General features: G+C 53.6%; 8 protein-coding genes across 8 annotated transcripts; 4 read left to right on the top strand and 4 right to left on the bottom strand.

Moving 5' to 3' along the window:
- Window positions 1–22: 22 nt before the first annotated feature.
- QC762_310110 (uncharacterized protein) lies at window positions 23–3,859 on the bottom strand (the record flags this gene model as incomplete). The annotated part of the gene is made up of 1 exon (XM_062889305.1): window positions 23–3,859. One exon carries the CDS (start codon window positions 3,857–3,859, stop codon window positions 23–25), a length of 3,837 nt encoding a protein of 1,278 aa, XP_062745272.1.
- A 1,143-nt stretch (window positions 3,860–5,002) lies between these two features.
- QC762_310100 (uncharacterized protein) lies at window positions 5,003–8,671 on the bottom strand. Its single transcript, XM_062889304.1, has 2 exons — window positions 5,824–8,671; window positions 5,003–5,760 (listed from the first exon to the last, which is right to left on the bottom strand). The coding sequence occupies exons 1-2, from the start codon at window positions 8,429–8,431 to the stop codon at window positions 5,219–5,221; spliced, it is 3,150 nt and encodes a 1,049-aa protein (XP_062745271.1). The 5' UTR covers window positions 8,432–8,671; the 3' UTR covers window positions 5,003–5,218.
- QC762_310090 (uncharacterized protein) lies at window positions 8,653–11,962 on the top strand (the record flags this gene model as incomplete). Its single annotated transcript, XM_062889303.1, has 8 exons — window positions 8,653–9,627; window positions 9,691–10,160; window positions 10,215–10,487; window positions 10,547–10,625; window positions 10,677–10,965; window positions 11,020–11,122; window positions 11,180–11,699; window positions 11,760–11,962. Exons 1-8 carry the CDS (start codon window positions 9,099–9,101, stop codon window positions 11,960–11,962), a joined length of 2,466 nt encoding a protein of 821 aa, XP_062745270.1. The 5' UTR covers window positions 8,653–9,098.
- A 765-nt stretch (window positions 11,963–12,727) lies between these two features.
- QC762_310085 (uncharacterized protein) lies at window positions 12,728–13,786 on the top strand (the record flags this gene model as incomplete). The annotated part of the gene is made up of 1 exon (XM_062889302.1): window positions 12,728–13,786. The coding sequence occupies one exon, from the start codon at window positions 12,728–12,730 to the stop codon at window positions 13,784–13,786; it is 1,059 nt and encodes a 352-aa protein (XP_062745269.1).
- On the bottom strand, window positions 13,471–15,702 carry SPT14 (Phosphatidylinositol N-acetylglucosaminyltransferase GPI3 subunit). The gene is made up of 2 exons (XM_062889301.1): window positions 15,077–15,702; window positions 13,471–15,024 (listed from the first exon to the last, which is right to left on the bottom strand). The coding sequence occupies exons 1-2, from the start codon at window positions 15,553–15,555 to the stop codon at window positions 14,064–14,066; spliced, it is 1,440 nt and encodes a 479-aa protein (XP_062745268.1). The 5' UTR covers window positions 15,556–15,702; the 3' UTR covers window positions 13,471–14,063.
- A 182-nt stretch (window positions 15,703–15,884) lies between these two features.
- Window positions 15,885–18,596, top strand: DBP6 (ATP-dependent RNA helicase dbp6; the record flags this gene model as incomplete). Its single annotated transcript, XM_062889300.1, has 2 exons — window positions 15,885–17,856; window positions 17,881–18,596. The coding sequence occupies 2 exons, from the start codon at window positions 15,885–15,887 to the stop codon at window positions 18,594–18,596; spliced, it is 2,688 nt and encodes an 895-aa protein (XP_062745267.1).
- Window positions 18,597–19,566: 970 nt separating this feature from the next.
- LHS1 (lumenal Hsp70 protein) lies at window positions 19,567–22,650 on the top strand (the record flags this gene model as incomplete). The annotated part of the gene is made up of 1 exon (XM_062889299.1): window positions 19,567–22,650. One exon carries the CDS (start codon window positions 19,567–19,569, stop codon window positions 22,648–22,650), a length of 3,084 nt encoding a protein of 1,027 aa, XP_062745266.1.
- Window positions 22,651–22,833: 183 nt separating this feature from the next.
- On the bottom strand, window positions 22,834–23,827 carry QC762_310050 (uncharacterized protein; the record flags this gene model as incomplete). Its single annotated transcript, XM_062889298.1, has 3 exons — window positions 22,834–23,665; window positions 23,718–23,746; window positions 23,798–23,827. 3 exons carry the CDS (start codon window positions 23,825–23,827, stop codon window positions 22,834–22,836), a joined length of 891 nt encoding a protein of 296 aa, XP_062745265.1.
- Between the last annotated feature and the right edge of the window lie 972 nt (window positions 23,828–24,799).

Raw genomic sequence — 24,799 nt, 5'->3', positions numbered from 1 at the left:
ATGATTGCAACCCTACCTGATACTACTCCTTGACCAACCTCCCAGCCCTCAAAGCACCAAAACTCTGCCTCAGCGCATCCCCAATAACCCTCATCCTCGGTGGCACAAACCCCTCTGGACACAACAACACATACCTCACCACCAACCCCTTCACACCCCCAAAGTCCTCACACGCAACAAACACCCTCCTGTCCATCAGCAGGCTGCTCTTCCACGTAGTCTTTGTCTTCCGGCAAGTCCTCAAATCCATCGGCGGCTCATCTTCTCCTCTCTCCTCCGCTTCCCCGTCACCGCCCACAACCAACCCCTTGCACAAAATCTCCCACATGCTCCTAGTCCCCAATCCCGACCCAATAAACTTGATATTCCCAGAGCACCCCGCACCGCCAATAAAGTCGCCAGTTCTCAGTATAAACTGCACAACCCCCTGCATAGCTGGTAATTTCGACCCACCCGGCGCAGAAATCAGACTACCACTGCCCCCAAACTGCCCGCTCATCCAAGAGAGTAAAGTCTCTCTATCTGCTGAGAGGCCATCATCAGACCCTGGGTTTTCCCGACTTAAAATCCGGGATAACGTCTCCCATGGCGAGGAGCTTACTCCCGCCAGGACAGGAAAAGAGTCAATGACCGCTCTGAGCCCATTTCTCAGTTCTGGAACAGAGACATTGGCTGAATAGACACATGCTAGTAAGAAGTCCAACGCCGGGGGGTCGGACAAGAGGTGGTGTGCTCTGACTTCTAATGGAGCAAACAAGAAGATCTCGTCACAGAACTGAGATCCGCAAGTTGCAGGAATTGGACCGGGGCGGGCGAGTTGTTCGAGGCATGCCAGGCAGTGGGATAGGGGAGAGGCAAGGATGGATGAGATGAAGGTGTAGGTTCTGTCCAGTTGGAGTTGCTCTTGGATGGTGCCGCTGATATGGTTATCTTGAGACAGCGAGGAGAGGAAGGCGGAGAGTCTGCGGCTTAGGAGGTAGGCGAATAGGGATGGTTTGGCGAAGCAGATGGTGCCGTCTGGCATGTTGAGGCCGCTTACGTGCCACAAGCCGTGAGGACGGGTGTTGCTGTCGTCGGTGGTGCTGGGGTGGTAGTGGATGCAAAAAGCTGGTTGCTGGTCTAGAAGGGATATCCTCACGAGGAGCAAGCGTGGGGAGGGATCGATGCCGATGGCTTGTCTCTTCTGGGCGGAGATCTTTTTGAGAGGGAAGCAAAGCTCCCATTGCATTTCACCGACTGGTTCGATGAAGCTGGTGAGGTGTGTAGGAATCATGGCCGCAGCTGGAGTGAAGGGTTCAACAGGAGGGGCATCTTCTACGCCGAGCTCCTCCATGAGCATAGTTGTTCGGGCCGCATCCGAACTTTGAAGTAGAACTTGCATATCGAGAAGGTTATTGGCCGCGAGAACCAGGTTTGCGTAGTCGGCCATGAGGCATTCTCCGGCAACCTGCAGACCTTGGTCGTCAACATCATCCCTTAACCCCAACAAAGCCGTGAGAGCCCAAAGGGCATTGCGACTCATGTCATCGGTGTTGATGTCTGGCGAGCGTCTCCAGCAGTAACTCAGCACCTGCGTGGCCTGACGATTCCACTTCCCAGCATCCAGCTGTTTTTCCCGAGCGCAGATACTCTCAAGGGCCACCTTCCCTTGAGGAGCAGCCCGACGTAAGCCAGCCAAAGCCAAACAGATGAGACTCAGCGTGTCTGGTTTCGGCTGAAAAAGCGACATCAGCACCGAGTCCTGCGGCAACACTTTGTTTTCGTCTTGCAGAATGTCCAATAATACAGTTGTATCTGGTATCTCTTGCAGCCACAGCCATTTTAAATCTCCCTTGCCCTCCTGGTGTAGATATGCCAATATACCAACTGCTCTTCCATAATGGTGCTGGAGCACGTCCCACCATTGATACCTTTCCGGCGTAAACCCAAGATCCGACAACGACATCCTCGAGATGCCACTGCTACCACCAACTCTTTGTTGAGAGAACAGAGCCCTGAGATCATGCACCCACTGGACGAAGTTCTGCAAAGGAAGCTCCGCGGCTGACCACGCCAGCAAGTCTCGCCTCTGTTGGAGTAACCGGAAGAACAACAGCTGATGCCAGCATTCATGAGTGTAACAGCGCAGCTGTTGACGCTGGGCCAAGAGGCGCGCAAATTCGACACACGAGGAATGACTTTCTGACCGGACCAGTGGCAGCATATCCTTGATGAGGACGATATCCTCGTTCAAGATTCGCTCGATACAGGCGTCATATACTTTGGGGTCATGATGGCGTAGTGGCTCTATCTCGGTGGCAAGCTTTGCTCTTTCGGGCTCAACACCTCTTGCGTAAAATCGGATGGTCTGGCGGACGATTGCTAGCAACGCTTCGGCTGGAGGGGAGTCGCCATGGGTTTCTCCTCCAATCACCACCCTCAGGTATGCCCTGATGTCTTCGTTCATGATGCGAGATGTCCCGAGGGCCTCGAAGATCTCATCCAAGGTCTCTTTGGGTGGGAGTTGCTGTAGGCTTTGCCATAGATTCAGGGGCAGAGATCCGTGAAGCCAGTTGGCGTTCACTATAGCCACCCCAAAGTCGTGTATCCTCATGGCAAGATTCTCTGCAACGTCCGTCTCTAGTATAGAGTTGTATTCTTCCCTGGCCAACTGCATGACTCGAGCCACGTCTAAGCTGACATATCCAGAGAGCAACCGCTGAAGGTTTGGATAGACTTCCAAGATGGGAAGTGTCCTCGTCAGAGCTGTCATTCGAATGTCAAAGCCGGCTTCGTAGGTTTGTAACCACATGAGGATCGAGTGGATGGACTCGTCATCGTCGGTCTCCAGCACTGCTTCGGTGAGGGAAAGAAGATCATTGTCCAGAGGCCTCGAGCTGTTGATACAGAGGTGTATGACGAGATTGATGGCGTGTGGGCCAGGAATACGCTGTGCGTTGTCCAGATTGGCTAGGAGGCGGTGGAGTAATAGAACGTCTCGGTTGACGACCGGTACGACGTTGAAACATCCAGGAACCGAGTCTTTCAGGCACGGATACCCTGAGCCGGTAATGTCTGGTCCTTCGAGATCAAACACATAGCACAGCTTTTGTCTCTGGGTTTCTGAAAAGGTCCCTTCTTCCCAGTTCCTTAGCCGTTCCTGGTCTGGTCTCCAGTTGGCCCAAAATATCCTGTCTGGCACTAAAGCGGACGCTACTATCTTTGCTGTGGAGGTCTCGGGCTGATTAGATACTGATCGAATCCAGGAAACTGCGGTACAGAGACTCATGTATTTCCGTTCTTGTTGCAGCATGTCCAAGTGGGTCCTGAAAGCTGTGGAAAAGTCTGTCGCGTTCAAAAAGTCGATGATGTAGGAAGGTGGAAGGATGTATGCATCAGGGCCTTCCTCCAGGGTCTGGAAAAGCTGTTTGATGGCTGGGAGAAAGTCGGTGCCCGCCAGCAGGCTCAAGAGGATTTCCGCAACTTGGCTGTCTGTTCTGTTGATGAGCAACGGGTTTGCGCGTGCACTAAGCGTCAAGCAGCTCAAGAATTTCGGGCTGGTTGCTTCTAGCTGGCATTTCTCTCTCATTGCTACCAGCAGTGTCGTGCCAACGGAGTGGGAAAGGGCGTGGAGACAGGCGACCAAACCAACTCTTTCCGAACCGTTTTCCCGCGCAGCATGTTCCAAGACCAACTCTCGAAGTAATGAATCGCATTGTGATGAACCTTGAACAAGCCCTTGCCGGTTAATAAAGGCATCCGTGGCATCCCTGAGAGCATCAAAGGGAAAATAATCGAAAGAGCCCAGCTGGAGCCTGGCACCAGTGTCGATGATTTGTCGATGCCATATTTCACGTGGTGAGCGTAGAAAATGAGCCATCGTGAGATGATTTTGCTTGTAAACCAGTCGTCGAGTCCTAGCTCATCCTGTAATAGGCTGCCAGCCCCATGAGGTGGTAAGTTGAGGAGAGTGGATGACCCAATGGTGTGAAAAGCGTTATCTTGTCGAGTAGAGGGCGTTGATGTCTGATTCCACAAGGATTGCCATCACCTGGTGGAGTTTTCTTGTGCCTTGAGTCCATCTACTTGGTGTGGTCAGTGTGTCTCATGTCAATGGACAGCCACAAGGCTCCTCGAAAGGTGGCATCGGGATGCTCACAAGCCGCAGCCCGGGTACCTGGTTGAGCCATGTTCTCTGGCAGACCCCATCCGCAGGGGAGTCTGCGTTGGGTCAAGGTGCCATCGTCCTCCTCAACAATGTGGTGTTTGATCGGTTACTCTGGCTGAGCGAACCATTCAGCTTGGCCCACGCTATTGCAGGCGCGTCTGTAAGAGGAAATGCGGCTTCATCCTTCTTGGCGGGATGACAAGACGGACGGCCAATGAGAGGCTCGTTCAGGTCCGACAACTTGCTTAGGTCTCGACTGCACTCGAGCTACTGTGCCGTGATAAGAGAGGGAAGACTTGGATTCAAAGTCCCTATGCTGGGGGCCTGTAGCACGCGCACTGTGCGGCCATGAGGTGTAAGCTTGTTCTGGACTGGTGTTATCGATGGCCAGAGCCTCGTCTCGAGAACCGCCCAGAGCGACGTGAAATATGCGGCTAGACGCCACAAAGTGAGGGTTCGGCTACTTGGAGTCGACCAGAAGAATGAGAGCAATCTGGGAAATAGCGGACAATCTGGTGCTTCATCGCTGCGGCTGGAGGAGATATATTGGACGAGGTCGAGACTTGAGAAGATGAAGTGATTCCACGCTCCCGTCGCACAGAGTGGACCACAGTGGGGCTGATTCCCCGTGGTCTAACCCTGTGTGCTAACAGGTTCCCGGCAGAATCAACAGCAAATCTGTTAGCTTGTTAAGCAACGCCTAATATCATTGCTCTCATAAAGACTGCGGTTTCACAGACATCCTGTTCCTGTCTTTTTCTTCATGGATTTACGATGCGTTTGGACTTGGTGTGGATCTTGCTGTTGGGGTCATGAATTTAACATGAAGGGTTCTTAAGGCCACACCATTAACCCTGAGTCTTTCGTGTGAAATATGAGACCACGTAAAGAGGGTCAAGATTAAATGATGAAAGATGTTGGACTTTGAGACAATAATCCAAGCACCTGTCTAACTAGGCGACGTGAATTAAGGCAGCAATCTGCGTTGAGAATCTAGTCGCCAACCAACCACTCATGAACCCGACGACCCGACTTGCAACTCGTACTTGACTTGAACGGGATCCCAACCTTCTACTGGGCGTGTGGATATATCTGTCCAGGCGAGATCACCTTCGTAGTTGTGGTATCCTTCCTCCCATCACCTGTCTTGTAGCACATCGGAGATACGCTGAGGAACACGGGCTTCTGCATCCCATGCTCGGCATCATTGTCATAGCAAAGCACAAAATCTTGACCTAGCAGAACCAAGGTGTTCCTTCGAGGAAACATAAGGCCAAGTTCTGACCGTTGCATCCCGAATTGGAGAGCAAGTTCGCTGGCCTTGAACACCATCTTCTCAACCGTCTGTTCGATGGCTTGCGGGATTCCACCAACGCATATGCGGCGAAGTTCTGTTAGTATATTTTCGCGGACATTGTTGCGGTTCTGGAAGAATGGCGAGCTCAGGTAGTCGGACATAGGCGAGTGAGCTTTGTCCTTCTTCGGTAGCAAGGCCGCCATGACGGCCTGGAAGGTGGACGATCTCCATTTGTTGGTCTCCTTGTCATTCCGGAGGAAATTGACGTAGTCTTCTTCAATCGTTGCCATGTCATACTCCCCAATGGGCAAGCGAACTATATTAACGAGCGAGTTTGTTAACATTGGAAAAATTGCGTAGTCGTGATCTAGACACATACCCTCAGACTTCTCCGTCCCAAGTAATTTGCGGTAGGCGATCCAAACTTCAAGAAGCCTCTGCTTCCCCTGCTGGGGACCCAAGGCACCGAGCCCGAAAGGAGCAGAAAAGAAGCCATACATCATGTGCTCCCAGAAGATGCCCTGCAACAGGAACCTCAGCTGATCCCTCCCTTCCCTCTCCAAAAACCCGCCAGAGTCTAGCTGGTTGACCTGGAAAAAGTCAACCGCAGGCAAGTTATGCGTTATTTTGCTGATGTCGAGATTGAGCTGGTCAAAGTCGACTTGAAGGTGATCATCAGTTGCCGGCCGATAGTCGTCCGAGTTGTCGACCAGGCTGCTCTCCAGCAAGCGGACCTTGTTCTCGAGATCCTTGACAGCTTGTTGTTTGTTGAGTTCCCACTGTATACCGACTTGGTTGATGAGGTCTTGACATTGAGCGTGGAATGCTTGCATCTTCTGTTCGTGATCGATCTTTTGCTGGCTCAAAGCCACCTCATGCTCCTCCGTCAGCCTCTGGAGTTTTTGGTCGTGTGCATCCTTGTACGATTGGTACTGTGTCTGCATTCTGTTCTTCTCCTGTCGCAGTGTGTCGATCTCGGCTTGAAGCGTTGTTCGGACCTTCTCCGTCGCAGCAAGTTGATCGGCCTTATGACTGTCGAGTTTCCTTTTCAAGGCCTCTATTTCCGTATTGAGCTTGCCCATCTCCGCATTAAACCTGTGCTGATGCCGGTTCCTCTCCTCCTGGAGCTGGAGCTGGTGTCTGTCTTTCTCTTCCTGAAGTCTTCGTTCGTGCTCCGGGTTTAGTTGCTTGAGACGGTTGTCCAAGGCCTCAAATTCCCCCCACCATTTGTTGCGTTCTGCAATGAGCTCGTCTTGGTCCTTCAAACTCTGCACCAAGCGTTCATTCTCCAACTTGATATCCTCCACCCGTGCCGTTTGCTTTTTGTCATAGTCCTCCCAATCTGCCACTGAGGCGAGCTGTTCGTTACAGTAGTCAATGATCATGTCAAAAGCGGTCTTTTGTTGCTCCAGGCCTTTCCACTTCTTAGCAGCCAAGTATTTCTTGATCCCTCCTTCCAACTTGATCTGTTCCCTCTCAAGCACGTCCCTCTCGTGTTCCACTCGCTGTTTCTCGTCCTCGACCAGCTTCTTCTCATTTTCCAGTCGCCCCTTCTCGTTTTTCAGGGAACCGATGTTCTGGTGGAGAGTACCTGTGTTCTTCCTTTCGCTCTCCAAACGTTCTCTTTCGCTTTCCAAACTCTCCGTCAAGCTTGCTACCTTCTGGGTCAAGGTGGTTTTCTCAATCTTCCAGGCCTCGACCTGAGCCTCCAGGTCGCGGATTCTCTCATCCTTGGTAAGTTGATCAGCAGGCTCTCCTTGGATTTGGGATTGTTGGCGTGCCCGGAAGCTCTGAGGGTCTGGGTTTTGGATAGGCAAGCTCAGTTCTCCTTGAGCCTGGGTGTTTGGAAGGGCCATCTCAAAGCTGTGATGGGCGATGCTTTTAGGTGGGACGGCTGGGGGTGGTCCTGCAGAATCTTGTAGTGTAGGTCTGTTGCCATTTTGGTTCAAGGGACCTTGGAGACCTGAATAAGACTGAGGGTTTGGCTTGAAGTATCCCGTTGGACTGGAGGACCTCGAGAGCCCCAAGGATATTGAAGGAGTGACGAGAGTTGCAGCGGGCGTACCGAAAGACGTCTGACTGACAGGCAGTCCGTTATTAGGGGAGCTAGAGGAAGGGGGAGGGCTGGAAGAAGACAGGGGATATCGTGAAAATTGTGAGTGGTAGGTGTTGTGTGGAAGTGAATAGGTGCGGGGACCGATCGTGGTTGATGGTGGCGGGAATTGTATTACATGTTCGGGGTGGGAACCGCTGAACGGCGCTTGAAGAGTGGCATTCACCGGTGAATAGGCGTCCTGAATCGCATCCATTCGAGGACCTGTGGTAAAATTTACAGGAGGAAGAACCGGGGCGTCAGAAGGTGATGGCTGAACCGACGCGGACCGCACAGGTTGCTGAGCGCGAGCATGAGGATCACCAGAATGTGTGTTTGGTGCTGGCTGGTGTGGAAGAGCATGCTGGGGTTGGGACATCATCCGTTGGTAGTACTCTGGACATGCTTGGGAGAGCCGTTCCTTGACCACATCGGGCAGTTTCAGAAATGTAGGTGCATCGAGCTCTGATAATATTCCGACCTCCTTGTTGTTGAGATAGCCCATAAGCCCAGGTGCTTTTGTCAAGACGACAGCCAGTCTGTGCGGATGGTGGTTGGCTATATACCGAACCCGATCTTCAGGGATTTGACATATCCTGCTTTCCGAAACTCTCTTGAGAATGTGTGAGTGGAGATGAGCAAGCCTGTCGACGTCAATTTCGTTCAGCAATTCAACAGGCAACTGGTCCTGGCGCTCTCGTGATAGTTTGTTGAGGATATCTGGATCGTTCTTTTGCTTGAGCTTCTCTGTTGGCCTGTCTTTCCTTGCAAGGTTGGAGACCTTTTTCTTGGTTTTGTCAAAGATGTTTCGAGCAGTAGACGATCCGCGAGGAGGAACATCAGGCCGTAAATCCGGATATTCCGGCGTCGCGAAGTTGTTGGGTATGTTCGCCATGCTGACGACGAGGAGGTGGAATACCTAGAGAGTCAAGTTCAAAAGAAAGGAACTGAACCGCGAAGGGTGGTGATGGCATCGCACGAAGTAGCAAGACAGAGATGAGCACCAAGAAGGTGCATCGCCTCCTCCGTAGCCTGATCACCCATCGGGTTATCTCGTCTCTGTGCTGCCGACCCCCCGCCAGAGCTGAAAAATGGTGCCTTTCCATCAACACCTCAGGCTTGTGTCCATGCAGTTTGTTTGTCATTGCACACAGTGCACAAAACGGAGTGGTAACTGATTACTGCCCCTCCCCCCTCATAGCTCCCCAGCCCAAGCTGAAGGAAGGCGCAGCATATTGCGCTAGTAGGCGCCACATGCAGCGGGGTGGTGCGCGGCGCAACCAACTCACACTTCCTCTCACCAGTCCCATGAATCCAGCCTCACCATGCGAGCGCTTTGAGTGTATCCGTAACCGACATGGATCATCCAATTGTTCAGGCCGGGGGCGCAAGGCCCAGGGCAAACCCCCTTGGAGGGGCATCATCTCTGTGTTCTGTCTGACCGGACAGGAACTTCCATATCTTCTCACCTCTTTACTTTACAGATACATGCATCTTGCTTCAAGTGTTTCTTTCTGATGTTCTGAATCACCTCGCTTCAACCCATTGGCATTATTGGCATCATGGCTTCCTCGACACCACCCCCTCCTACCGCTAAACCGCCGCCACCTCCCCCCTTACAATCAGGCTCAACATCTGAAGCATTTGGGCAATTCACGTTCACGGGGTTACCTCCTGGACTGTTCTCAAACAAGCACACAGCTCCGCAACGAACGTCCTCTCCCGCTGCCCAGAGCACGAACGATGCCCCGGCGTCGACTACATCCCCGTCTTCATACAAGCTCTCGGCATCAGCATATGGCTCTCAAAAAAATCCCCGTCCCCCAGCTTCAGCTCCGCCATCCCAATGGCAACCCCCGGGCCCGGCAAGCTTCAGTAGCCCTATGCCGCCTCTGACAGCCCCATCATTTGGAGGTCAGGTCAATGTGAAAACCCAGGGTGGCCAGGGACAGCGATCAGTCCAACTGCAATTTGAAGGCCAACGAACGCCCGATGTCATGCCAAAACCTCCTCCACCAGCACAGCCGGCCGCTGTACCAACAGGAGAAACACGTCTGCAGATTGCTCTTGACTATGGCACCACCTACACCGGTACGTCCAGCCCCTTGATTGCCCATTAGGTAGATGTCACGCTGATGTTGCGGGCAAAACCAGGTGTTGCTTATTTGCCCGTATCTGCCAACAACTTGAAACATCGCGGGTTGGAGGAATTCACAGAAGACATCAAAGTAATCACAGCTTGGCCACCAAAGGAAGAGCAGGAAAAAGTCCCATCCCAACTGTCCTACTCCGTCACGCCTAAAGGCTGTGCACAGTATGGCTACGACATTGACGATAACTCCCTGGTGTTGAAGAAGACAAAGATTCAGCTCGAGGCAATGGGCACTCGCCTCGATGAGCTGCGGACCCTGAGCGAGTTGCTCAAGGAACTTCGCGATCTGGACCTCAGCGAGGAGGAAGTGATCGAGAACGGCATTCCGGAGCATCTTGCCAAAGAACCCGAGGAGATTGTCAAGGACTACTTAAATGAGGTTGCAGAGAAGACAGAAAAGATCATCACCACTGAGCTTGGCAGGCATGTGCTGTCAAATGTTGCCATAGACTTGGCTGTCACTCATCCAGCAGTAGGTGCTTATTTTCCCATGCCTTGTACTGTATGTGGCTAACTCATCAAGTAGATTTGGTCAGACCGAGCCCTCAACTCTACGTACCGTGCCGTTCGGGCAGCCTTTAATCATGACCTCTTCCCCAAGCTGGAGAACATTTCATTTGTCTCCGAGCCGGTTGCCTGTGCTCACTTTACGCTTCGTGAGGCATGGAAGAACAACCGGGTGCGGTTCAGAAAGGTACGAGCCCGCAGTTTATGGCTACCTTGGCCGGTGTTGAACTTGACTAATAAGGCAAAACAGAATGATTGTTTCATTGTGGTCGATGCTGGCGGTGGGACCGTTGTGAGTCTTTCCATAGCATTCATGACAAAGACCAAGTCTAATCAGACCTGCTGTGATAGGATCTTGCTTGTTACAAAGTTGTGGACATTGACTACGAGAAGAAGGAGATGAAGCTGGACCAAGTCGGAAATCCTTTGGGTAAGCTTGCTGATTATTGTTGCCTGACTGGGCTCGCTAACTTTTTCCCAGGCGCTACTTGTGGGTCGACTTGCGTCGACGATGACTTCGAGGCTTTCGCAGCGTACCAGTTAGGGGACAAGGCCTGGCAGCAGCTCACCACGGAAGGTGTCAAGCATGCTGCTGGAGGGCACACTATCATGAGGCCTACACTTCGCGGCATACAAGAGAAGTTCCAGGTCATCAAGCACAGTTACGACGGAAAGGAGAGCGGATTAACAGCTCCTATCTATTTGCCCAAGAGCTTCCGCATCTCTGAGGAAATGAAAGGTGTCTCGAACGGAGCGCTGAGTATAACACCGTAAGTTATTGTGACCAATGTGCTGATGGCGTATTCTTACATGCCATCTACCAGGGCCGACCTGAAAAAGATGTTTGACCGATCGGTCAACAAGACTGTCTATCTTATTCAGCAAGCTGTAACTCAAATCAAGCTGGGAGAAGAGCTTCCGGTCAAGGTAAGCAATCCGCCCTCCCACGCCTGATGGCTGTGAACACACGCTAAACCTTCACAGACCGTCTTCCTTTCTGGCGGGTTTGCGCAGAACAAATACCTGATCCAAAGGGTCAAGGAGTTTTGCACCAAGCAAAAGATTGAGCTTGAAGAAGGAAACGGCTCGTGGGCTGCCGTCGCCAGAGGTGCCATCATCAAGTCTCTGGGTGTCTACACTGAGAAGCCCAAGCATGTTATAAGCTGCCCACGATATTACGGCATCAAGGTGCGCAGGCCATTCGCTTCGTACGAGAACCACGCCCGCAGCGACATCGATGTCGATGCCCAGGGCATCAAATGGGCAACGGACCAAATCCGTTGGTTTATCCAGAAAGGCGACGCGATTCTCCCCAACAAACCCACAGTGGCAAGATACGAATTACACTTCTCGATGAACGCAAGCGAATTCCCTGGCACACAGTTGCAGAACAAACGAGGTGGGCGCGGAGTCCCACAACAGCCGGCGGCCGTCTTTCGGGATGTTGTATTTTTGTCCTCGTCAAGAGACAAGGCACCGACAGCGATGAGCATGGTCAAAGAGGGTACGCACAGGTCATGGCAAATGTTGATGATGATTAACCCTTTGCTAATATCCAACCTAGAGTCCGAACAGATGTATACATTGAAGGTCAATTTGACCGATGTTCCGCAGGCACATATTGTTCCCGTGGAGACGGGAAATAAGCAACAAGGGAGGCAGTTGCAGTTCCATGTCGTGGTTGAGATTCAGGTGTTTGACGAGGTGACTGTAAGCATCAAGAGTGGGGAGACTACATTGGTGTCGAGGAAGATAGCCTTGGAATAGGGGTAGCCCAGGATCACTGGAAATGTTGAGTTCTGTTTCGCAGACCCAAGAGAAAACCCATCCATAATGCTCTTACTTGTTGCAACAGCTTTGAGTCGGGAGTCGTGAGAATAGGTATCCAGCGGAAGAGAGCCATACTCGAAAAGAGAGAAGGGGGCAGCTGGATTAGGCAGTGAATGTCAGCCAGCTCCGGAGAAAGACGACACCGATATCGATCCCTTTCCGTGGAGATCTCGAACCGCGAACCATCCCCATCTCTAAGCCATCTTGAGTCTACCTTGGGGGCTAGAACTACGAGTCTGCCAATATAAAGGCTCCCTTGAGAGCCTTGTGCCAATGCCCAATCCGACTGTCGTTTGGCGCGCCCAAAGCTACCCTAGCTGCAGGCGACCTAATGCAAGCCTCAGCTCTACGTGCAGGGGTTCTAGAGCGGCTGTTCTTGCACACGGCTTACACGCTCAACTTGTACACAGTGCGGGCTGTCGAGATACACAAATACCTGTCAAGGGGGACCGGATGGGCTGCTTGGCCACCAAAAGTCCCCTGGTGTGCCTCGGCGGCCATCAAGTCCTCGTCTTTCCCTCACCTTGCACTTGCCCCCAGTATGCTCTTTACTCTTTGGCTCCTCTGACTGGAACTTGAACTCAGAGTCAGAAATACAATCTTGCATAACCTCCTCCTTGCTGCCCCTTTGGACAGACCTCAGTCATTGCCTTTGCTGTATTGTACTATTCTTTTCTGTACCATCTGTAAAGATCATCAACCATGGCCAGCCGTGTCAAAGGATGGCTTGATCGCCGAAAGAGCATGAGCTCTCTCAAAGCATCCTCCCAAGCAGCCCCGAACAATGATAACCCTTATGGGGCGGACTACAACAAATCGGCTCCGAGAAACGCAGGCATGAATTCGCAGAGGTATTCTTCCATGTCTGTCTCATCTCGATACTCAGGGGCTCTTCCCGGGCGCAATAACCTCGGCCCCATCGAGGAAGACAACAACGGCGGGTTCCTGCCATATCGCCCTCCCCCTCAAAATCCCGCTCCTCCAGCAGCATCGCAATACGACCTGGGATACGGCCGCCCGGCACCGACACCGGTGCAATACTCTGCTCCTCCGGTCCCCGTTCAGTACCAGCCTGCCCCATCTTCGTATGCTCCCCCAACGCAAAGCTTCAATCAGCATCTCGGGCCAAACCAATACCAGAACCACCCGATCCCCCCCAGAACCCCCCCGACACCAAACAGTCAACACAACAGCCTGACCAACATCTACACCAGCGGTAGCAGCAACCCCAGCTCCTACGGCGGAGGCGTGAGCACCCCCGACACCAGATACAGCAGCGACAGCCTCGGCGCCTCCAACCGCGGCTACAACAACTTCCCCCCACAGCCTCCGCAACAGCAACAAGACTCCAAACCACCACCGCCCCGCCCTTTTACCCTCAGGAAACCCCAACCCCAGCCCCAACCCGTCAACAACCCGCTCCCCAAACCGAGCGACTTCTCCAAGCAGGCCAAAGCCTCTCCCGTCGAGGTCCAGCGGTGCATCAAGCTCCTCCGCGCCTTGTTCAAGCTCCGGATGAAGATCTGGTCCGCGCAGGAGTCCCACTGGTCGACGCACCCAAAGACGATCGAGAACATGGCACAGGCGGACGACTTGCTGAGGGATATCCAGAACATGGTCGGGGACTGGCAGAACAGCATCGCAAAGGGGCAGATGTACTGGGACGAGGAGGAGAGGGCGGAGCTGAGGGTGATTATGCAGAGCCTGAGCATGTTGAGGCCGTACGGGATGGGGGGCGGGCATGGGTTTAGGCAGCAATAGGGGGAGTGGTTGAGGTGGGGAGAGTGAAGATGATACCCATGGTGTTTTTTTTTCTCTCCCTTCCTTCTTGACCATCTGGAGAAAATGTTAGCATACATGATAGTGTTGGTGCAAAGAAGGGGGATTCATACTTGCCTTGCATACCTAGTCGGCGAACATGACGAGAATCCTATTCCTACTGGGGTGTACTATTCTATACTAAATTCCACATAAAATACACAAACCCATCCCACCAAAACACCTGCTTGACCAGAAAAAAACAAAACAAAAAACTCCCCTACTCCCTACTCAAATCCTTCCTCTTCTTCCTCGGCCAATCCGGACAAACATCAATCACCTCCCTCGGAAACCACAGCTCCAAAAACAAAAACAGCAAATAATCCACAATCACACACAAGCAAAACAGCTTCCCCGCCCAGATCCCGCACCCGTAATACCGCTTCAGCCGATCAATCAACGCAAAACTCTGCACCCCCGACCGCCCCCTCGTCGCGCTCCAGCTATTATTCGCATTATCCCCCTCATAATACCCATAAAACTCCCCCTCCGAAATCGCGCCGCAGATACCGTTATACACCCTCTCCGTCCTCACCGCGACATTCTCCCAGCTGTACATCTCCCTCACCTGCTCGTGAAACAACTCTGTGCGGACTTTATTCGCCCTCATCGAGGCGATCGCCCTCCCCGTGGCAGCCACCAGGTCGTCCTCCTCCGGCTTGGCAAACACCGTCATGTGACTCGGCAAGACCTCCGGGATCCCACCGACCTGCGTGCAGACTACATACAACCCGCAACTTGCCGCTTCCACAATCACCGTCCCAAACGCCTCCGTCAGTGACGGATGGAGATAGATGTGTCCTCGTACCATCACGTCCCTCACCTCTTCATGACGAATCGGACCGAGCATCTCCACCCTGTCCTGGAGGACATTCTGCTCAATCATTTGCTCTAGATCAATAGATTTGGGCCCGGAGCCGGCGATGATGAAGCGGGTGTTGGGGTGGTTTTCGAGGATGCGGGGGATGGCGGCGGTGAGGAGGTCGGTGCCCTTGTTGTAAAAGAGGCGGGAGATGACCACGATGGTGATGATGTCGTGGGGACCTAAAGGGCGGGCCGGGGGTGGGTAGGAGGGGTTTTCAGAGGGGGAGAGGGGTTTGAAGTTTTCGGCTACAACGGCGTTGGGGATGACCGAGACCATTAGGGGGTCGAGGGAGGCGCGAAGGACGGTGTTTTCTTTGCTATTTGGGGTAAGTCGTGAGGGTGGGAAAAGGGGTGAAAAGGGGGGTTTACCAGGTGTGGCTCACGCAAATGACATGATCTACATCACTCAGGGTGAATTTTAGCAACTTGTTGGTGAGAATACTGGCTGCATCCGCAAAGCCAAACAGTGAATGATCGGTAAACACAGTCCGAAGACCCATGGTTCTAGCGTGGAGGATGGCTTCATGGCAAAAGTTGCTTAGACTGGCATGACCGTGGACAATGTCGATGCGCTCGCGGAGCACGATGTTGCGGAAGATGGGGAAGAAGGAGAAGACGGTCGGGAAGGTGGCAGAGCGGAAGATGACGAGGAAGGGAACGTGGTAGACCTTGAGGCCGTTGGTGAGGTAGCGGACTCCGGTGCGGCCTTCGTAGGCGTGGGTGATGATGATGACTTTGTGGCCCCTGTCCATGAGCTTGGTTGAGAGCTGGTAGATGTGGCTCTCTACGCCGCCTGGTTGCGGGTAGAAGAAGTCGCTGACCATGGCGATGTTGTATGTGGGCGCCATTTTGAATGGGGGAAGTGTGAGATCCCTCTCATTTTTTGTGAATTGAGGATAGTGTTATGGAGCTGTCATGAAGACAAGAGTGAGTGTCGTGAGTGAGGGTGAGATGGCTTCATCCAATGCCCCTTCAGGGGACACCAGTGATTGGATGGCGCACGCGTTGGCCTGCGACGGTGTTTGGGAGGGCTGCCAAGAACGGGTAGATCCACCTCGAACGGCTCGATAAGCGATAAGCAGGGATAGCGAGAGCGGTCAATGCTGGCAATTGGATGAGCCCCAGAAAAAAGTTGGGACCCCACTGCCAATTGCGCAGAGCTCGACTGAGAGCTTGGATGTCGACTTTCTTTGCGCCCGTCTCCGATTTGCAGCCAAACAAGAGTCTGATTCTCCAGCTCTTTTCTGACATCGCGAACCATTTTAATGACATTTGGGATTTTAAATACTCCAACATGTACAACAGATACATTCCCCCACCAAAACCAAAGGCGTCGCGCCCATCTGACATACCTGTGCGACCACCGCCCGTCTACCGAGATTCAGAGCCAGAGCCACTGCCGCAATGGTCGGAATATGCAGAGCCTGCCCCGGTGCCAGTACAGACGTCGTCATGGCTTCAACCATACGCCAAGCGCATCGACGCTACAGCACAGCCAACCAAGATTGTATTCGGCGATGACGAGCCCCCAGCTCCCAGCGCGCCAAGCTCGGGCCCAGTAGACGACACACCCAAAGTGGCTACCGAAGAGGAGGAAAAGACACCCAAGAAGTCAAAGAGCAAAAAGAACAAAAAGTCCAAGGGCGACGAGGGGTGGGTAGAGGAAAAGCCCAAGAAGCGGAGGAGGGTAGAGGAGGAAGAGCAAGAAGACAAAGAGGAGGGCACTCCAACTGTCGCCGAGGAAGCGGAGTCAGCCGAGAATATCGCCGACGAAGAACAACAAGACAAGCGGAAACCAAAACGAGAAAAGAAGAAGAAGAAGCCAAAAGCCGAGGAACCAGAAGAAGACGATGATGCGGTTCGGAGCAGGCATAAATCCGTGTTTGAGAAGGTCGCAAAAGCTCTCCAGGCGCAGGCTCCTGAAGATGACGAGGACAAGATGGATGTCGATGGTGCCGAGCCAGAGCAAGAGGAGGAGCCAGTCGTGGAGCACGGCCTCGAGCCGATCCCTCAGCCAGCACCAGTCGCTTTTGACGAGTCGAAATTGACGTACGAGACATTGCCGCAATGGATTGCCTCGCCAATTCGAGTTACAGAAAGTACGACGAAATCGTTTGAGGAGTTGAAGATTGCTGCCGAGCCAGCCAAGGTTCTTCAGTCCAAGGGGTTCAAGGAGGCTTTCGCGGTGCAGACTGCCGTGTTACCGTTACTGTTGCCAAATCCCGACAGACAAGGAGATGTGGTGGTGGCTGCTCCTACTGGTTCTGGAAAGACGTTGTCATATGTTTTGCCGATGATTCAGGACATTAGCTATGGCCGGATCACGAATCTCAGAGCGTTGATTGTGCTGCCGACTAGAGATCTTGTTCAGCAGGTACAGCAAACGTGTGAGGCATGCGCTGCTGCTTTTGCTTCAAATGGCGGGAAACGAGTCAAGATTGGGACAGCTGTGGGTAACAAGGTGTTCAAGGAGGAACAATCGGCGATTGTGGAAAAGAAGGCGAGATATGGCGCGGCGGAAGATGCCCACTCGATGGAGGCGTTGTCAAGTTGGACTGCTAGCGAAACTATCAACCCTGAGGACTATGCCTCCAAGGTTGATGTGCTTATCTGCACGCCTGGTCGTCTGGTGGAGCATATCAAGCAGACGCCGGGATTTACACTGGACTACGTTCGTTGGTTAGTGGTCGATGAAGCCGACAAGCTGCTGGCGCAGGACTTTCAGCAGTGGCTGAATCTGGTATTGGACAAGCTGAGCGTGGAACGAAGACCGTCACGGCGGGTGTTCCCAAAGTCCAACAAGAAGGGTGTGCGAAAGGTCATACTGAGTGCCACCATGACGCACGATATCAGCATGTTGAATCTGCTGAAGCTTTCAAGGCCGAAACTGGTTGTGCTGGAAGGCACCAAGGCTGGTGATCAGTCATTGCCGCCTCTGCTCAAGGAGTATGCCATCAAGGTCCGCGAGCCAAGTCTTAAGCCGCTGTACTTGGTCGACTTGCTTCAGAGCGAGCTTTTGGCCGCTGTGCCCCTGGTTGAGAAAGTTGCGGAGGAAGAGACAGCATCTGCATCTGAGAGCAGTGGCTCGGATTCTTCTTCGGAATCAGATTCCTCTTCAGGCTCAGACTCAGACTCTGATTCTGAGTCTGATTCTGATTCTGATTCTGATTCTGATTCCGACTCTGGCTCTGACTCTGGTTCCGACTCTGGTTCCAGCTCTTCCGACTCTGATTCATCCTCGGAGTCTGAAGCTGATGAGCCAAAACCAAAAGCCAAGGCACCGGCTACCAAGGGCAAATTCGCCAGCTCTGCCCTCATCTTCACCAAATCCAACGAAGCCGCTCTCCGGCTTTCTCGCCTCTTGGCCATTTTGGTACCTGGATTGGCGCATCTCATTGGCACCCTTACCTCAACCACCAAAACCATCCGTCGCACGCACACCTTACGAGCCTTCACGCAGGCCAAGCTCCGCATTCTTGTCGCCTCCGACATCGCTTCGCGTGGTCTCGATCTACCAAACCTGGAGCACGTCATCAACTACGACCTCCCCATCAGCGAAACAGCCTACGTCCACCGCGTGGGTAGGACGGCCCGTGCTGGCAGGGCAGGTGCGGCTTGGACATTGTTGGAGCATTCCGAGGCTAGACGGTTCTGGAGGGATTTTGCTGGTGAAGGAGAGGGGGCTTCTACGAATATCTTGCGCACCACGCCGGTTGAGAGGGTCCGTCTGGACAAAAAGGAGGAGAAGGGGGTTGGGGAGAAGGAGGAGGGTGCCAAGGTGGAGGATTTCAGTGAGGAGAGGGTGCAGGCTTATGAGAGGGCTTTGGCGCAGTTGCAGCAGGAGGCTACGTTTTCGAGGGGGAAGAAGGGGAAAAAGGAGGGGAGGTGACATTAGTTGAAGTATATCTTGATGGGCTGTCAACGGCAGCAATGGGTGAAGGAAGATCTAATGCCAGCCTTGCATAAATTGTACAAACCTAATTCTGCACTGTCCAAAGCCTTGGAGGGTAGTTGCAATGGCTGTACATAGATGATAGGTCTAGATTCTAGAGCATTCCAATCATGGAAAGACAACCGGTGGTCGACGAAACGACCGAAACGTAACATTGTGGTATCTGTACGTAATGAGACGTCCCGGGATATCTGCCGCATTCGCCGGCTCAACGGCCCCACTTCACGGCGCCGGCCCGGCAAACCCTCCGGTCAAGCGCTGAAAAGGGACATGGGGTCAAGAAGTAGTATGAGTGAATGAAGATGCTCCGGTCTCAGATATGCTAGGTTTATGCTGCACGCAGCCTTCTGCTAATCTCGAACAATGAATTTCAGGCTTTGCTCTTTGATGCCAAGACACACTCTTGGCAATTAGCTAATCAGATACCGATCTGGTCTTGTGAGCGGAGATGATCTGATTGGCCAAAGCTCGCCCAAGCTCGGGCGTCGCATCAGTGGACAGGGGTCTGTGGGCGCTGTCAAGAAGATGTGAACAGCGTAGCCACTTTGGATTTTGGAACAGATTGATAGAACAAGAAACACCAGATCCCAGAGACGAAGAAGGAAGGTCATCAGACTCTTCTTAGTTGAGGCCACATCTATAACTTTTGCTCCATTTTCTTTGCGATATCTCCTGTCGCCTGCCGCTTGCTTGCCTTTGACTCTTGCGTAGCGGTGCATTCATTCTACCTATTCATCCACAGCAAGCTCCAAATTGGCGGGGAACTCGAACAAGTACCTTTTGGGTGACAGCTGGCTGGAGCTCTACTTTCCCACCTAACACCAGCACCATCCAACACCAACACCAACATAACAACACCGACTCGATTGTTGTTTCGGCGACACACACACGCACACACTCGCCCACCATGGCGCGGCCAACATTATCGCCGTTGTCAATATTATTATCTGCCATCTTCCTCTTCTCCTCCCATGTCTTTGCCGTTTCCGCTGTCCTGGGCGTCGATCTGGGCACAGAATACATCAAGGCCGCCCTGGTAAAGCCGGGTATCCCCCTTGAGATTGTCCTGACAAAAGACTCAAGAAGAAAAGAAATCTCGGCTGTCACCTTCAAGCCCTCTCAAAATGGCCCCAAGAAGGGCACCTACCCCGAGCGCGCCTATGGCTCCGATGCCATGGCCCTTGCCCCGCGATTCCCTGGCGATTCGTTCCCAAACCTCAAGCCCCTCCTCGGTCTCCCCGTCGATGCCGCCGAGGTGAAGGAATATGCGAAGCGCCACCCAGCTCTTCAATTGGTTGCACACAAGGTCAAGGGAACCGCCGCTTTCAAGAGCGCCGGCGCATTTACACAGGAAGAGGAGGCATGGCTGGTGGAGGAACTGCTGGCTATGGAGCTCCAGGCTATCCGCGCCAACGCTGAGGAACTCGCTGGAAAGGGAAGCTCTGTCCGCTCTGTCGTCTTCAGCATTCCTCCCTTCTATACCATCGAGGAGAAGCGCGCCATCGAGTTGGCCGCTGACCTCGCTGGTCTCAAGGTCCTGTCGCTCATCACCGAGGGTCTGGCTGTGGGTCTCAACTATGCCACCAGCAGACAGTTCCCCAATGTCAACGAGGGAGGAAAGCCCGAGCACCACATGGTATTCGATATGGGTGCTGGCTCCACCACAGCTACTGTGCTCAAGTTCCAGAGCAGGACGGTCAAGGACATTGGCAAGTTTAACAAGACTGTTCAAGAAGTCCAGGTTCTTGGCAGTGGTTGGGACCGCACCCTTGGTGGTGATGCGCTCAACTACTTGATTGTTGATGACATGATCTCCAAGTTTGTCGAGTCTCCCAAGGCTCAGAAGGCTTCCGTGACGGCTGAGGGCGTCATTGCCCACGGCCGCGCCATCGCCAAGCTGACCACGTCTGCCGAAAAGGTCAGGCACGTTCTCAGTGCCAACCAGGTTACCGGTACCAGCTTCGAGGGTCTCTACGATGATATCGACTTCAAGTACAAGCTTACCCGCGCCGATTTCGAGGAGATGGCTTCGTCTCAGATTGAAAGAGTCAGCATCGCCGTTCAGAACGCGCTTACTGCTGCCGGACTTGAGGTCAAGGATCTTGACTCTGTCATTCTTCACGGCGGTGCTACCCGCACTCCTTTTGTTCAGAAGCAGCTCGAGAAGGCCCTTGGCGGTTCGGACAAGCTCCGCACCAACGTTAACTCTGATGAGGCTGCTGTTTTCGGTGCTGGCTTCAGGGCTGCCGAGATCAGCCCCAGCTTCCGTGTCAAGGAGATTCGCATCTCCGAGGCTGCTGTGTACCCTGCCGGCATGAGGTGGAACACTGACGAGGGCAAGCCCAAGCACCAGCGCCTTTGGACTGCCAGCTCATACTTTGGCGCCCCTGCCAAGGAGCTCACCTTTACCAACAAGGAGGACTTTTCCGTCAACTTTTACCAGGCTTTTGAGTCTGCCGAGGCTGACACCAAGGTCTTGGCCACTCAGAACTTGACTGCCACTGTCGCCGAGCTTGTTGAAAAGCACAAGTGCGACAAGGCCGACGTCAAGGTCAAGGTCGGCGTCCGTCTCACCAACGAGGACGGTGAGGTGGACGTGACCAAGGTCACTGTCGAGTGCGAGACCGAGACCGCCGAGAAGGCCGGTATCGTCGATGGCGTCAAGAACCTGTTTGGTTTCGGAAAGAAGGAGCAGAAGCCGCTGGAAGGTGATTCCGAGAGCGAGTCTGCGGACGCGTCGTCGTCCCCGACCGATTCATCCTCGAGCACCACTGCCTCGTCTTCTGCCGCCTCTTCTGCCTCTGCCTCTGCCTCTGCCTCTGCTTCTGCCGACGGAAAGCCTGCCGAACCGAAAAGGGAACTAATTGTTATCCCAGTCAAATTTACTCTTGAGAAGTCTGGCATTCCCCAGCTCTCCAAGGCGGATCTTACTGCCATCAAGGACCGTCTCAAGGCTTTCCAGGCGTCTGATCGCGCTCGGAGACAGCGCGAGGAGGCGCTGAACCAGCTCGAGTCGTACACCTACAAGGTCCGGGACATTGTTGAGAATGAGGACTTTGTCCGCGTCTCGACCGCCGAGGAGCGGGCCAAGATTGAGAAGCAAAACAGCGAGGATAGTGACTGGCTGTATGGCGATGGTGCCGATGCCACCGAGAAGGTGCTCAAGCAGCGCCTGACCAACCTCCAGAAGCTTGTCACGCCTGTTCAGCAGAGGATCGAAGAGTTGGCCAAGAGACCTGAGCTTATCAAGGATCTCAAGGACGCCCTCAACAGCACCCAGCACTTTGTTGCCGACATCAAGAAGCAGATTGCCGACCACGAGGCGTTCCTTTCTGCCCAGGCTTCGGCCTCCGCCTCCTCATCCACCACCAGCACCGAGAGCTCGACCGTCACCGAAGCCCCTGCCTCGTCTGCCGACGACTTTGACGGCCTTGAGGATGAACCCAGCAGCTCTACCAAGACTGCCACGAGCATGGAGGACCTCAACAAGGACCGCGGTCCTGTTCCCCCTGTCTATGAACTGGCGGACCTGAAGGAAAGCGAGGAGCTTTATATCACCATCTCTGCCTGGCTCGAGGAGAAGCTCATCGCCCAGGAGAAGCTCGGCGAGACGGACGACCCCGTCCTCTTGGTCAAGGACCTCGTCGACCGCAGAGAGAAGCTCGACAAGGCGGGCATGGATCTCGCCATGAAGGGCGTCCGCAACTTCGAGAAGCGTGAGAAGGCCAAGAAGGCCAAGACGAAGAGCAAGACCAAGACGGCCAAGGCCAAGTCGACGTCGACGCAGAAGAACGGGAAGCCGGCGGCGCCGACTCTCAAGCTGCAGCCCGGTAAGGACGGGAAGATGCCGAGCCAGGAGGAGCTGAACGAGATGCTCAAGGAGTTCTTGGACAAGCAGCAGCTGGAGAATGAGAATCAACAGGAGGCCAAGGAACCAGTCTTTGAGGATCCAGTGGAAAAGAAGGAGGAGGGGGGACATGATGAACTATAGAGGAGGGCGTCAAAAATATATGCATCATTCAGTTGTTTTGGGGGTTTACATGGATGGATGGAGTTTTGGCTGGGAGGTGCGAATTGCAAAGAAGTCATGTATAAATGTTGAATGTGTACAGATGGACAAATCGAGCTAGATCTTTACATGCTTTTTGATGTTTTGATGTTGAGGATTGGTGAATTAGACCCTCTCCGCCCCAGCCCAGGGGTCATGATGGGAGACTTCGACCCTTGGTCCACCACGGCTGTTATTTTCGTCTGGTTGTGTTTGTGTCTGGGCTGAGCGCGAGGTCCCTCCATAGCCATTGCCATTTTCGTGACCACCCTGCTCCTCCTCCTCCACTCCCCTGTCAATATACCTCCCTTCCTCACTGTGACCCCTCCCCCCCGTCAAAAGCGGCCGTCTCCCCTGCCCTTCATCGTCCTGTCCAGTAAAAATCTCCACCACCCTCCCCAACCACACCTTTTTCCCTTGCCCCCCCCTCCGCTGTGTTTTAAACACCACCAGTGAAAGAAGCTGAACAACCCCCGCTACCACAACAACACCCAGCTCCACCCCGGTCGTTTTGTTCAGGGCGTCTTCCCACGGTCCAGCGCAGGGTGTGTGCCGGTTGAACTGCTTCTCGCAGCTGGAAACATCGCCGTTGTTGCCGCTCGAGGGAAAAGGCCAGGCCATGTCCTTGGTTGATTTGAAGCCGCAGCAGGAGAGTGAGTCTTGAATCGTGCGGATGGGGGTGGCGGAGTGGGATGTCCAGAGGGATCGCCAGGTTGTTTGGAGGGCGCAGGGGAGATAGGGGGATGTGAGGGTGGCGCCGAACAGGGTGGACAAGATGATGGTGAGGAGGAGTTGGAGAGCGTTGGATAAAAGGGGGAGGAGGGGTTTGCGGGGGTGGGAGGAGGAGAAGAAGGATAGGGAGGTGGTGAGGAGGGAGAGGAGGGGGAGGAGGATGGTGAGGAATGTGAGGGTGGGGGAGAGGGGGAGGGAGAGGGTGGTGCTTGTGTGGTGTTGGTAGCTGGGGAAAAGGTTAGTGATGACGAGGGGAAAGGGGAAACGGGGGGACAGACATGGCGAGGCCGGTGAGGGTGATGATTAGCTGGGAAAAGGGTTAGCATTGGGGTGATTAAAGGTCAGGGTGGTGGCATACCACGACGTAGAGGGCGAGGAGGAGGGCCATGGCTGCGTTGAGGGGCGCCGAAGCAACAGGTCTGGTGCAGTTTAACTCGCGATCAAAATGGTCAATATGAAGTCGAAGTGACAAGTTCAGGGACAAGAAAGGAAGAAGAACATTTGTTTTGCTTGTCGCCCAGAATTATAATCTGAAGTTGTCGGATAGCTGCACCACGACGTCAACAGCCGGATTTTACCCCGCCCGAGGCCTACCGCAGCAAAAAGCCTCCAATCTCAACGTTTTGAGCCTCGCAAAGAGGCATACCATCGCCCGCAACATGATCTGGCTGCCTTTCACTGGGCGGATCATGTGCTGTCCTGTCCAGATTGGCTGTCTACCTACTCACATTCACACGCCCGACGAATGAGCACCGTAGAGAAATGTGACCACAAGGGCACCCCTATACAAAGAGCAGCAGCGCCAACTCAAACACCCGCGGCCAGTCAACAGCCGCAGCTGTGTTGGTGATTTTCGCTTCCAGACTGCCGGGTCAGCCAATGCTGCCTCCGCCCCCATGGTTCGCAACTGATCAAGAATGCGAGTCCTAGATTCTTCCGACCGCTCGCTCCAGTCCTCTGAGAGGATGCGTCCTGGTACTCTTTCCATCAAAATATACACCCTCTCGCCGTGCTCAAAACTGCAGTAGACCTTGGGGACTGTAATCGATGTGTTTTCGGCCACAAAGCGCATCGCATTGGCCTCAGCCAGCGTCGTGAACGCCCCCGCCTTGATGCACCGCTTTGATGACACGCAAACAATGCCCCAAGGCGATTTTCACAGACGGCGCATCCATCCGATAGAATTCAGTCGAATAAAAAGAGCGCGATAAATCGATTGTAAGCCGTGTCGTTGATTGGTTTCGACTCCATGGCAACCTCTGGTGTGACGCGCGCTGATGTTTAAGTGAGAAGATGAGTTCCAAGGCCGAGCGTGTCGTGACCAACACACCGAGATGGACAGGCGGTGCCAGACATCATG

Source organism: Podospora pseudocomata, chromosome 3 (assembly GCF_035222375.1).
Source record: "Podospora pseudocomata strain CBS 415.72m chromosome 3, whole genome shotgun sequence".
Classification (NCBI taxonomy): domain Eukaryota; kingdom Fungi; phylum Ascomycota; class Sordariomycetes; order Sordariales; family Podosporaceae; genus Podospora; species Podospora pseudocomata.
This window is presented reverse-complemented; position numbering and strand designations above follow the sequence as displayed.

What these genes read in the sequence shown, in the direction of transcription:
- QC762_310100 (XM_062889304.1), bottom strand. Translation starts at nt 8,431, where the DNA reads ATGGCGAACATACCCAACAACTTCGCGACGCCGGAATATCCGGATTTA. An exon ending in TGGGACGGAGAAGTCTGAGG is followed by an intron (nt 5,761 to 5,823) that starts GTATGTGTCTAG and finishes TCGTTAATATAG; the next exon opens with TTCGCTTGCCCATTGGGGAG.
- SPT14 (XM_062889301.1), bottom strand. Translation starts at nt 15,555, where the DNA reads ATGGCGCCCACATACAACATCGCCATGGTCAGCGACTTCTTCTACCCG. An exon ending in ATTTGCGTGAGCCACACCTG is followed by an intron (nt 15,025 to 15,076) that starts GTAAACCCCCCT and finishes TACCCCAAATAG; the next exon opens with CAAAGAAAACACCGTCCTTC.